At 35.9% G+C, this 14,588-nt stretch overlaps 1 protein-coding gene across 2 annotated transcripts in view; it reads right to left on the bottom strand.

The window, feature by feature from the left end:
• Positions 1-14,588, bottom strand: part of LOC121374084 (unconventional myosin-XVI-like) — a 181,963-nt gene that overhangs the window by 24,983 nt on the left and 142,392 nt on the right. For both annotated transcript variants that reach the window (XM_041501004.1, XM_041501012.1), the window contains one exon: positions 7,245-7,295. In XM_041501004.1, the coding sequence (XP_041356938.1) occupies positions 7,245-7,295 (51 nt within the window). The remainder of the gene's footprint in view (positions 1-7,244; positions 7,296-14,588) is intronic.

The following is a 14,588-nucleotide window of genomic DNA, read 5'->3' on the forward strand; positions in this document are numbered from 1 at the left end:
TCTTCCCAATCTGGCAACCTCCACATCCCAGTCCTTGTCTTGCCAACCACAACAGGAGCTTGTCTCTTGTACCAAACATGCTTGTAATTTTCCGTCAGCTTTAGCTCAGGGCTTAGTCTGACCACTTTGGAGATTGTTCAGTAGTCACCAGTCTTAGGGCTGGTAGGTACTGCTTCCAGGAGTCCGAATGAATTATAATAACTCATTGGGGAAATATGGAGATGGCCACTATACCAACTTCTCTGACTGGGAAGGCATCAATAAACACAGTTTAAAGAGGCATCAATAAACACAGTTTAAAGAGCATCAATAAACACAGTTTAAAGAGGCATCAATAAACACAGTTTAAAGAGGCATCAATAAACACAGTTTAAAGAGGCATCAATAAACAGTTTAAAGCATCACTAAACACAGTTTAAAGAGGCATCAATAAACACAGTTTAAAGAGGCATCAATAAACAGTTTAAAGAGACATCAATAAACACAGTTTAAAGAGGCATCAATAAACACAGTTTAAAGAGGCATCAATAAACACAGTTTAAAGCATCAATAAACACAGTTTAAAGAGGCATCAATAAACACAGTTTAAAGAGGCATCAATAAACACAGTTTAAAGCACAATAAACACAGTTTAAAGAGGCATCAATAAACACAGTTTAAAGCATCAATAAACACAGTTTAAAGCATCAATAAACACAGTTTAAAGAGACATCAATAAACACAGTTTAAAGAGGCATCAATAAACAGTTTAAAGCACCAATAAACACAGTTTAAAGAGGCATCAATAAACACAGTTTAAAGCATCAATAAACACAGTTTAAAGAGGCATCAATAAACACAGTTTAAAGAGACATCAATAAACACAGTTTAAAGAGGCATCAATAAACACAGTTTAAAGAGACATCAATAAACACAGTTTAAAGAGGCATCAATAAACACAGTTTAAAGAGGCATCAATAAACACAGTTTAAAGAGACATCAATAAACACAGTTTAAAGAGACATCAATAAACACAGTTTAAAGCATCAATAAACACAGTTTAAAGAGCCATCAATAAACACAGTTTACAGAGGCATCAATAAACACAGTTTAAAGAGACATCAATAAACACAGTTTAAAGAGGCATCAATAAACACAGTTTAAAGCATCAATAAACACAGTTTAAAGCATCAATAAACACAGTTTAAAGCATCAATAAACACAGTTTAAAGCATCAATAAACACAGTTTAAAGAGACATCAATAAACACAGTTTAAAGCATCAATAAACACAGTTTAAAGAGGCATCAATAAACACAGTTTAAAGAGACATCAATAAACACAGTTTAAAGAGGCATCAATAAACACAGTTTAAAGAGACATCAATAAACACAGTTTAAAGAGGCATCAATAAACACAGTTTAAAGAGGTATCAATAAACAGTTTAAAGAGGCATCAATAAACAGTTTAAAGAGGCATCAATAAACACAGTTTAAAGAGGCATCAATAAACACAGTTTAAAGAGGCATCAATAAACACAGTTTAAAGCACCAATAAACACAGTTTAAAGAGGCATCAATAAACACAGTTTAAAGCATCAATAAACACAGTTTAAACAGACATCAATAAACACAGTTTAAAGAGGCATCAATAAACACAGTTTAAAGCATCAATAAACACAGTTTAAAGAGGCATCAATAAACACAGTTTAAAGAGGCATCAATAAACACAGTTTAAAGAGACATCAATAAACACAGTTTAAAGAGGCATCAATAAACACAGTTTAAAGAGGCATCAATAAACACAGTTTAAAGCATCAATAAACACAGTTTAAAGAGGCATCAATAAACACAGTTTAAAGAGGCATCAATAAACACAGTTTAAAGCACCAATAAACACAGTTGAAAGAGGCATCAATAAACACAGTTTAAAGCATCAATAAACACAGTTTAAAGAGGCATCAATAAACACAGTTTAAAGCACCAATAAACACAGTTTAAAGAGGCATCAATAAACACAGTTTAAAGCATCAATAAACACAGTTTAAAGAGGCATCAATAAACACAGTTTAAAGAGACATCAATAAACACAGTTTAAAGAGGCATCAATAAACACAGTTTAAAGAGGCATCAATAAACACAGTTTAAAGAGACATCAATAAACACAGTTTAAAGAGGCATCAATAAACACAGTTTAAAGCACCAATAAACACAGTTTAAAGAGGCATCAATAAACACAGTTTAAAGCATCAATAAACACAGTTTAAAGCATCAATAAACACAGTTTAAAGAGGCATCAATAAACAGTTTAAAGAGGCATCAATAAACACAGTTTAAAGCATCAATAAACACAGTTTAAAGAGGCATCAATAAACACAGTTTAAAGCATCAATAAACACAGTTTAAAGCATCAATAAACACAGTTTAAAGAGACATCAATAAACACAGTTTAAAGAGACATCAATAAACACAGTTTAAAGAGGCATCAATAAACACAGTTTAAAGCACCAATAAACACAGTTTAAAGAGGCATCAATAAACACAGTTTAAAGAGGCATCAATAAACACAGTTTAAAGAGGCATCAATAAACACAGTTTAAAGAGACATCAATAAACACAGTTTAAAGAGGCATCAATAAACACAGTTTAAAGAGGCATCAATAAACACAGTTTAAAGAGGCATCAATAAACACAGTTTAAAGAGGCATCAATAAACACAGTTTAAAGAGACATCAATAAACACAGTTTAAAGCATCAATAAACACAGTTTAAAGAGGCATCAATAAACACAGTTTAAAGAGGCATCAATAAACACAGTTTAAAGCATCAATAAACACAGTTTAAAGAGGCATCAATAAACACAGTTTAAAGCATCAATAAACACAGTTTAAAGCATCAATAAACACAGTTTAAAGAGGCATCAATAAACACAGTTTAAAGAGGCATCAATAAACACAGTTTAAAGAGGCATCAATAAACACAGCTTAAAGAGGCATCAATAAACACAGTTTAAAGCATCAATAAACACAGTTTAAAGAGACATCAATAAACACAGTTTAAAGAGACATCAATAAACACAGTTTAAAGCATCAAATAAACACAGTTTAAAGAGGCATCAATAAACACAGTTTAAAGAGACATCAATAAACACAGTTTAAAGAGGCATCAATAAACACAGTTTAAAGAGGCATCAATAAACACAGTTTAAAGAGGCATCAATAAACACAGTTTAAAGAGACATCAATAAACACAGTTTGAAGAGACATCAATAAACACAGTTTAAAGCATAAATAAACACAGTTTAAAGCATCAATAAACACAGTTTAAAGCATCAATAAACACAGTTTAAAGCATCAATAAACACAGTTTAAAGAGGCATCAATAAACACAGTTTAAAGCATCAATAAACACAGTTTAAAGAGGCATCAATAAACACAGTTTAAAGAGGCATCAATAAACAGTTTAAAGAGGCATCAATAAACAGTTTAAAGAGGCATCAATAAACACAGTTTAAAGAGGCATCAATAAACAGTTTAAAGCATCAATAAACACAGTTTAAAGAGACATCAATAAACACAGTTTAAAGAGGCATCAATAAACACAGTTTAAAGAGACATCAATAAACACAGTTTAAAGAGACATCAATAAACACAGTTTAAAGAGACATCAATAAACACAGTTTAAAGAGACATCAATAAACACAGTTTAAAGCATCAATAAACACAGTTTAAAGCATCAATAAACACAGTTTAAAGAGACATGAATAAACACAGTTTAAAGAGACATCAATAAACACAGTTTAAAGAGACATCAATAAACACAGTTTAAAGAGACATCAATAAACACAGTTTAAAGAGATGTGAAATATATACAGCACCACTACACCACATTGATTTATTAATCATCGGCTGTTGGATGTCCAACATTTGATAATTCTGACATTTACATGTAGTCTCAGAGGATGCACACTATGTTTTTCCAATAGCAGAATGAGATCTTTTATTTGCACTTTCCCACAGACAGGACAGCACATGTCATGGCATTTGCCATATAAGCCAGTCATGGGGCACTATAGATGGGACATAAAACAAAAACCCCCAAAATAAGAGAATGGGTCCACTGTGAGGATTTGATCCTTTGACCAAGCAACTTAGGCGAGGGCTCATCCAACTGAGCTAGATCAACAGACAGATTACACAAGTATATTTTAAAATGTAGAAACAAGATCAAAGGAAGCAAGTTATTAGATGGTTTTAACAATGTGTCTGCTGAAGTATTAGCTACAGCTCGTATTGCATGCAGTGTTTGTTGAAAGGTCTTCCTTCCTCCCTTGTCGAGTGCTTCATGCACTGGATGCCAAAGTGCGCAATAAAAATACCTGTTTTCTCGCTGTTCACACATGGGATATCACGTTTGTTTGTTTTGGACGATGTTCACCAAACCACTTGGGTATACTGCTGTGCATGATGAAGCACTGTCTACATGCATACAGACATACACATGTATGCATGTACATATGCACATGTGTGAAAATCACTAATTCATATCACCACCAATGCATGAGGGTAGGAACTAATATACACACCCTCAAACCAGGCAAATAGAAATTCCTGGGGACAAGTACACTTAAAATGATGCTAATCTTCCCCAGGCCAGTTTGGTATTTTCCAGTGTGATTATTATGCAGTCATACTAAGGTTTAAAAATAAATAAATAAGTTCCCCATGCCAAACAATGTTTTTTTAAATTTCTACCCATGATATACACACAACACACACATGCTGCATAATTCATACATATAACACACACACCACATCACACACACAAAACAGACTCATCCCCCCCACACCCATCACACACATAACATATACACATACCTCACACACCCAATACACACATACAAGTACACATCTCACACAAGTACACATACATACCTCACACAAGTACACATACATACCTCACACAAGCACACATACATACCTCACACAAGTACACATGCATACCTCACACAAGTACACATACACACCTCACACAAGTACACATACACACCTCACACACATACACACCTCACACAAGTACACATACACACCTCACACAAGTACACATACACACCTCACACAAGTACACGTAAACACCTCACACAAGTACACGTAAACACCTCACACAAGTACACATACATACCTCACACAAGTACACGTACACACCTCACACAAGTACACATACACACCTCACACAAATACACATACACACCTCACACAAGTACACGTAAACACCTCACACAAGTACACATACACACCTCACACAAGTACACGTAAACACCTCACACAAGTACATGTACACACCTCATACAAGTACACGTACACATTACACAAGTACATGTAAACACCTCACACAAGTACATGTAAACACCTCACACAAGTACACGTAAACACCTCACACAAGTACACGTACACACCTCACACAAGTACACGTAAACACCTCACACAAGTACATGTACACACCTCACACAAGTACATGTACACATTACACAAGTACACGTAAACACCTCACACAAGTACACGTACACACCTCACACAAGTACACGTACACACCTCACACAAGTACACGTACACACCTCACACAAGTACATGTACACACCTCACACAAGTACATGTACACACCTCACACAAGTACACGTAAACACCTCACACAAGTACACGTACACACCTCACACAAGTACATGTACACACCTCACACAAGTACACGTACACACCTCACACAAGTACACGTACACACCTCACACAAGTACACGTAAATACCTCACACAAGTACATGTACACACCTCACACAAGTGCATGTACACATTACACAAGTACACATACACACCTCACACAAGTACACATACACACCTCACACACATACACACCTCACACAAGTACACATACACACCTCACACAAGTACACATACACACCTCACACAAGTACACATAAACACCTCACACGAGTACACGTACACACCTCACACAAGTACACGTAAACACCTCACACAAGTACATGTACACACCTCACACAAGTACACATACACAAGTACATGTACACACCTCACACAAGTACATGTACACACCTCACACAAGTACACATACACATTACACAAGTACATGTACACACCTCACACAAGTACACGTACACACCTCACACAAGTACATGTACACATTACACAAGTACACGTACACACCTCACACAAGTACACGTACACACTTCACACAAGTACACACCTCACACAAGTACATGTACACACCTCACACAAGTACACGTAAACACCTCACACAAGTACATGTACACACCTCACACAAGTACACGTACACACCTCACACAAGTACACGTACACACCTCACACAAGTACACGTACACACCTCACACAAGTACACGTACACACCTCACACAAGTACACATGAACACCTCACACAAGTACACGTACACACCTCACACAAGTACATGTACACATTACACACACACATACACACACAACACACACTCAATTTACACACATACACACATACACGCACACACAAACACACACATACAACCACACACACATATACAAACACAATTAAAATGCCTCCACACATTAATCGTTTAATCATGAAAATGACCAATAAATGTATGGTATACAATGACACCTTATACATGTGTAGTAGTGTTGGTATAAAATGTTCCTACTGGCAGTAGCTAGTGGGAATTTCCCTATTAGCTCAGTTGGTAGGGCGCTGGACTCTCGCACTTAGAGTCTGTGGTTCAAATCCCCTCAGTGGAGGTTGATTTTTCTGTTACACATTGATGGGTTAATCCATTCTATAGCAGCATTACTGTTACACATGTATACATAAAATAGCAACAAACTTAACTGTGACCCCTTGCCCAGATTGTTAAAGAAGAAACTCACTACTGTTAAATGGGTTAATCCATTCTATAGCAGCATAAAGAAACTCACTACTGTTAAATGGGTTAATCCATTCTATAGCAGCATAAAGGTGTCTTTTACTGTAGTGCATATACTGAATTGCATTGAAAATGCATCATTCAAATTTGTAGCAGTAAAAATGATGAGAAAAAAAATCATATAATAATACATTTAATTGATTTTGTGTAACTAAATGTATTCTGGTAGACAATAAATAGCACAAACATTGTATACAAAGGTGGGGTACATTATTGTTTGTTTTATTGTAACTGCACACATGTGATAGCAAATAGCTGCACTTGGTTGGTGCCTTTTCAGTAAACTCACCAATATCAGCAGGAATATCCATGTCCATATTGAATGGAAGACTGGTTTTTTCTGAAAAATAAAAAATAAAACACATATAGTTAGATACACTACATACAGGCCTCATTGCGAGGTCAAAATCATAGAGCGAAGTCATTTCTCGCTCAAACTTTAGAGGGTGAAGTTTTTAACAGTAGGGAGACTTGAATTTTTAATCCAAAAAATAAAATATGCAAAATGAAGTTATCTGAATACAGGTGCAATTATTATTATTATTTTTCTTTTTACCGTCTGTACTGCTAATTGATGGATATGTGCTCTATAGTTGTCGTTTTTTTAAATCACCTTTCCACACCTTAGAAATAATGAAATTTAATTGAACAGCACTAATTTAACCGTTTATAATTCATGCTCTCACAAATTTGTCTTCTCATTTCGTTTAATAACTGCTCCATGCAGAGTATTGTCCTAGTAGGTTAATCTACCACGGTCAAGCTTAGATTACCCAGAGGCAATTAAATGTGGACCACAGTCAAGTTTTTTAATTGATACACTGTGAAGTTGTCACACTGAATGGGTACTAGTATCCGTGAAGGTGTGAAAATTGCTTATCTGATGCACCTTATCACTTGTTTAAAATAAAACAAATCTTTATTGAATTTAACACAGGCACTTTAGCGACTTGGGGATCCAGTTTAGGTGACCGCTGGGTGTGTAGGACAGGATACCTTTTATTATGAATCCGCTAGGACAGGTTTGCTTGCATTATTTTATAATTTCGACATCTGTTTTGTATGTTGAATTTATTCATTATGACAAAGTCTAATTAAAGATAGTTAATTACTCCCCACATTTTTTTTTCACGTCGAGGTCTGCTGCTCCAAACGAAATAATTTCTTTTCAATGTATTTTCCAGTGGAACATGACCCAAACTCCCTAAAAAGAATTCATTCGCCATGGTCTAGATCCCCACCCTTGTGCAATTTTCAGCACATTCGCCTGACAATACGCTTCAACATTCAGTAGCACATTTAGGTCAATTATTAGTGCCAGACACTGGTGGTGTCTGAGATAGACAGTCTACCAGTATCTGTGAGGCTGTCGCATGATTTTGTGGCGCCCGTCTATCTTCAAAGTCTCAGACACTTCACACTTAATTATTATCTATGAATAGGTGTTCCTCAAGTTCTTCACCATTCATCCATGATGTGTACATTGCATGTGATGACTATTTTTTAAAAAGGCGACACAGATTTCGACACAGATTTCGCCTTAAGCTGAATGGCACAGTGAAGTCAGGCTGGTCAGAGCGAAGTTTGGGCTCACTTCGCCCGGTCGCATGATCCCTGTACATAATATACTTTGTACCAGTGAATATCAAGTTTATATCACATTTGAAATATGCCTCATTTGTCACAAGATTTATTTAACACTAAAATCTTTCTTATAAATTGGACAATATAATTAATGCATGTATATGTACACTCAATTCAATATACAGTGGAACTCCGTTACTGCGACCATAGGCAGGCCTTATTAAAATTGGTTGTAATAGTGGGGTGGTCCTAATACTGAATTACCAATATCCAACATGATGGATGTTTTGTGAATATTAATTTTATATTTTACATCCCATTCTCCTTCCCGAATGTCGTCAACAATGTCTCAATTGATAAAAGCGACAAGTGATGCCAGTGTATGTCATTTACACTGAATTGCAAAACTAATCAAGTGTCGAGTCTACATTCAGTTACTAGCACTTGTGAGCAGTGCTCCATTGGTGGGCCCATTAGGCTATATCTCGACTGGTATATCAAAGCCTGTGGTATGTACTATCCTGTCTGTGGGATGGTGCATGTCAAAGATCCCTAGCTACTAATGAAAAAATTTATCAGGTATCCTCTCTAAGACTATATGTTAGAATTACCAGATGTTTGACATTCAATAGTCGATGATTAATAAATCAATGTGCTCTAATGGTGCCATTAAACAAAACAAACAGCAGTGGGCCATTATTTTGTTTTACTGTTACACAAAAGAAATTATATCAACTCTCTGGATAAATGACACCCTTCTGACGTTTTATGGTGTCCCCTGCCCCAAATACAAACACGTGACTTCTGGCTCACATAACCGACTGCAGCTAATTGCTGCAAAATAAAGTACCGTACTAGAATGGAATGTCATTTGCTTCCATATACCAACATATTAGTCTAACTGCTACTTTTCAACATTCTTGTCCAAAAAATAACCATGATGTGCTATGAGTAATTTGTCGACCAGTTGTTTGCTTGAACGAAAATAATTCCTTTGTCTTTCCAGGTAAATAAATATTTTGTCTTTTCAGGTAAATAAGCCTAAGAATATTTAATTACTTTTTTAAGGAACACACATGATTAACTTTAACACCATGGTGAGACAATATTTTACTACATTATTTATTGATTGTCGCTACTGTCACATGACAGGCAAATGCTGTGGTCACATTTGTGGGGTCAAATTATACTGAAATCAACCATTTGGTCCGACTTTACTGGTTGTAATCTGTAATAGCAGAGTGGTCTTAATACTGGAGTATTTTTACTATAAAATGATAAGGAAATATTCCAGTCTTTAAAATATTGTTCTCTACAGAGGGGCGGTCTTAAAAACCAGAGTGGTCATTTCACTGTATATACATATTTACTATACAGTAGGTAGCATATCCAATATAATAAAAGTAAGCAATATTTTTCAATCACAAACATTTCAGAATTTGATAACTTTGTAAATTACATGCAAATTACATGTAAATTAATCAGGTCACAGCACTACGTTTATTGACATGTCAGCAAACGTACTAAGATGATACTCCAGAACTGACGCATACATTCATAGTCATTAAATCAAAAGGTTCAACACCAGTTTTACACTGAAAGGTGTCTAGCATTCTGAAAATGAAAATGTCAAGCACTAGTTTATTTTTATGTAAGGATATTCATGATCAGTTGACGTCATTTGCATTCAAAAAGACATGACGTCACATATTCATGTCATTTGAAAATCGAGTATTGGCTGACTGGAATTAAACTTGCATGTAGAGATTAACAAAACATGTTGTATTAAGCTTGGGATTACATGATAAAGAGATTATTACCCTCATAAGTTTCGGTATCATCAATATCATATATAAGGAATAAAAATAATGAATTATGCTCGCCAGACGCTCGAATAATACAAATTTTTTTCTTCTGAAATATGATATTGATGATACCAAAACACACTGGTAATAACCTCTATATACACATGTACCTGTATACACATGTATACATGATTTGGTCCATATGGGTTTTAAAGTTAAATCTAATTCAGGATGCCAGCAAATAGTGTTGCTTAAACGAAGGAAGGATGGAAGTGTTTTATGTAACGATGCACTCAACACATTTTATTTATGGATATATAGCGTCGGACATATGGGTAAGGACCACACAGATATTGAGAGAGGAAACTTGCTGTCGCCACTTCATGGGCTACTCTTTTCAATTAGCAGCAAGGGATCTTTTATATGCACCATCCCACAGACAGGATAGTACATACCACAGCCTCTATTACCTCAGCTGTAGAACACTGGCTAGAACAAGAAATAGCTCAAAGTGCCCACCGACAGGAATCGATCCGAGATCAATTGCACATCAGGTCAGCGCTGTACCACTGAGCTCCGTCCCGCCCCCTGTTTGAAACATGGGAAAAGCCGAACCCACTCATAATTCATAATACATGTACTACATACTATACCATACATTGTAGGCTATGGGAAAAGCCGAACCCACTCATAATTCATAATACTTGTACTACATACTATACCATACATTGTAGGCTATGGGAAAAGCCGAACCCACTCATAATTCATAATACATGTACTACATACTATACCATACATTGTAGGCTATGGGAAAAGCCGAACCCACTCATAATTCATAATACTTGTACTACATACTATACCATACATTGTAGGCTATGGGAAAAGCCGAACCCACTCATAATTCATAATACTTGTACTACATACTATACCATACATTGTAGGCTATGGGAAAAGCCGAACCCACTCATAATTCATAATACTTGTACTACATACTATACCATACATTGTAGGCTATGGGAAAAGCCGAACCCACTCATAATTCATAATACATGTACTACATACTATACCATGCATTGTAGGCTATTCAGATGGAAACAAACCTTTCTAAAAACACTTAATGAAAATGTTTAAAATCTACACTCTCTCATATACATGTACCTGTATGTAGCTGTTATTTTCCTTGTGTTAACTTTTAATTGCTCAAGATGATAGAGTATTGATAATGATCACAATAATGATGATGATGACAATGTATCTATAACAATACACATACTGAAGATGGATATTTAATCATTACCGTAAGTAAACATAATAAAATGTTCAGGATACATAATAATTTCTCAGTGTCACTAAATATAACATAATACAGTGAACACGTAATGTTTTGGACTTACTATAGTGTGACACCCAATTCATGCTGGGGTGTCGTTAAACATTCATTGATTCATTCATTTATTAAATACAATGAAAGAATTAGAAGAAATGCGGGAATATCTACATGTAGGTTTGTTTTGAATAGGTATAAAGTAAATATTTCCAGAAATTCAGTAATTTTATGTATGTTTGATTTTGTTTTTTTAACATACATGTATAAAGTATAAAGTACCATAAGTTCAGTACTGTAACATGTCAGGTCAGGTCAGACAATTTAACGTGCACATTCAGAGCAAGCTGTTGTAGCGCACGCCTGTCCTGGGCGCAGATGTCGGGTGGGTGAAGAAGGGACCGCCTGCACAGTGTAGGATGAGTCCAGAGGGAAATGGTGCACATTTTTGTGAAGGAAATTAGGCGCATTTTTGAACGGTCCACCTAAATAGTAAAAGAGGGAGCTACCTAAGGTACTGTAACATGTAGGTTTGTTTTATACATGTATGAATAAGTCCTGAGTAAAGAAAACATGCTGCGGATGACCACATTTCAGTAGATCATGCCTAACAGTAATGCGATCTTGGCAGCTGTGGAGATAAGTTATGTACCACATGGTTGGCCAGTGCAATAAGTTAGGTACCACACAGCAGAGGCACCAAGCCACATCTGCGTAGTATTTCCTCATTAACCTAATATACACAGCTTAACATCACAGGATGCTCAATATAACCTGTACGCATGGTTCATTAAGTTTAAAAATAGCCAGGTAGTAAACATTCATAACATGTAGTCAAATCTCTGCTAAAATGTCACCAGATAGCACAGGTATACATGCACTCTTCACATGTACAAAATCAAGGCAAACAGAAGATCATGGTCCTGAAATAGTGCTAGCTAGGCGAGTATGCAACCACATCATAGGCATTAGAATATGCCGGTAACTGGAAGGGCCAGTATGTATGAATGCGAGGTCTGTCTCTCTGTCTCTCTCTGTCTCTGTCTCTCTTAATACAGGTCACTGCTTAATTCAAACTGATTTATTTCCATCTAACAATTTTGCGACAACAGTGAAAGTTTGTTTTGTTTAATGAAATGAGAGCACATTGATTGGTTAATCTTGACATTGAACTGTTTTATCATACACCACTAGGGTTTCAGGCATGTCCATCACAGTCCGATCTCTGGATAGCCAGGGCCCTGACCCGGGACAGAAAAAATAGTTAATCAATAATTATTGAATGTCAAACATTTAGTAATTCTGACACGGAGTTCTCAAAGGAAACCTGCTATATTTTTCCCCATTGCAATTTCCCAAACAGGACAGCATATACCAATCATGAAGTACTGGCTGAGACTGTGAAAACCCCATGGCAGGGGTTCTAGAATGTTTATAAAATCCACTAGCCATGGGATCAGTGATTTTAAAAAGTTACTAGCCAGAATTAAAAATTCACTAGCCCTACTTTACTTTTAAGTTAATACAATTTAACTAAATAATAGTAATAATCAGATATGTCACCTAAAAAGGAAGATATAGAGCTTAAAGACACTAACATTGTGGAGTTGGGGTGGGGCAGGATTTAATATTTACAAAATAGATTTAACTACATTTGACAAATGTTTTTCACTAGCTGTCAGGCAATGCAATAATAGTTATGTACTAGCCCAACATTGAATATCACTAGCCATGGGAGTGGAGCTACCATAATCTAGAAGCCCTGCCTATGGGTATACCAAGGAGGATCAATCTTACAGACCAAGCAGCTCACACAAACTAGATCCCATCACCTCTAGCTAAAAATACCTAGTGGTAAATGAATAAAAGCGAATCACTTGGGGGTGTATGTGTATTCAAAGGCAAGACAATTTTAAGGGTTATACCAGACAAGCTCCTGGCATGACCTGAGGAAACTCTCCGCCCCATTAACACAGACATCAGAGAGATGATGAGAACTCTATAGCACCAGCCTGCCTCCAGATAGACACCAAGAGACCAGCACCGAGAGACCATGTCATCACCTGGCCGGCCAATCACAGCTGAGAAATAGTCAGCTGTATAGATACACATACCACAGCCTTTGATATATCACTCGTGGAGCACTGGTTGGAACGTGAAAATATCCCACTCAGAAAAAGGGTTCACTGCATGACTGGATTAGGTGAGAACCCAATTAGGTGAGCTCACTACTGATTTAGCTAAATCTCACCCAAGAGTTTTATTAATGGGTTAATGATATAGGATTTAGGCTACATTCTATTTACGATGGAAGGGGAATTCCAAAGATCACCATTCTTACCTCCAGAGGATAAAGCCAATATTCTACATCATTAACCTGTTATTCTCTATATATATTTGTACATTGAAACCCCTCTAAAGAGTTCACAAACAGGATCAAGTAAAAAGTCTGGTTTTAAGGATTATCTGGTTTAAGAGTTTCTGTTCTGAACTGATATTTAAAAAAGAGACTTTGAAAAACATTGAGTATTAATTGAAGGACTTCTGGTTTTCAGAAGGGTCCAGTGTTTAGGGATTTACAGTACATATGTATATAATGATTACACATGTACTGCCAATAATTAGTCCTTATTTAGTCAATAGAATAGTATGATGTCTGTTTGTGTCTTGTTTGTATATATGTTTTGCATCCAGTTCCATACGTGGAATGTTTATATGCACTTTAGTACATTTTATCTATATATATATATATTGGTAAAAAACAACCCAAAAACCATAAATATACTTCAGATGTGTTTTAAAAATACAGGAACAGGGACTACTGTCAATCATTAACGGTAAACCAGCAGGTATGTTCCATCCCACATGCCTCACCAAGCAATTACTTCATGACTCATTTCCTACTTAACTGACCAATTAA

Source organism: Gigantopelta aegis, chromosome 1 (genome assembly GCF_016097555.1).
Source record: "Gigantopelta aegis isolate Gae_Host chromosome 1, Gae_host_genome, whole genome shotgun sequence".
Lineage (NCBI taxonomy): Eukaryota > Metazoa > Mollusca > Gastropoda > Neomphalida > Peltospiridae > Gigantopelta > Gigantopelta aegis.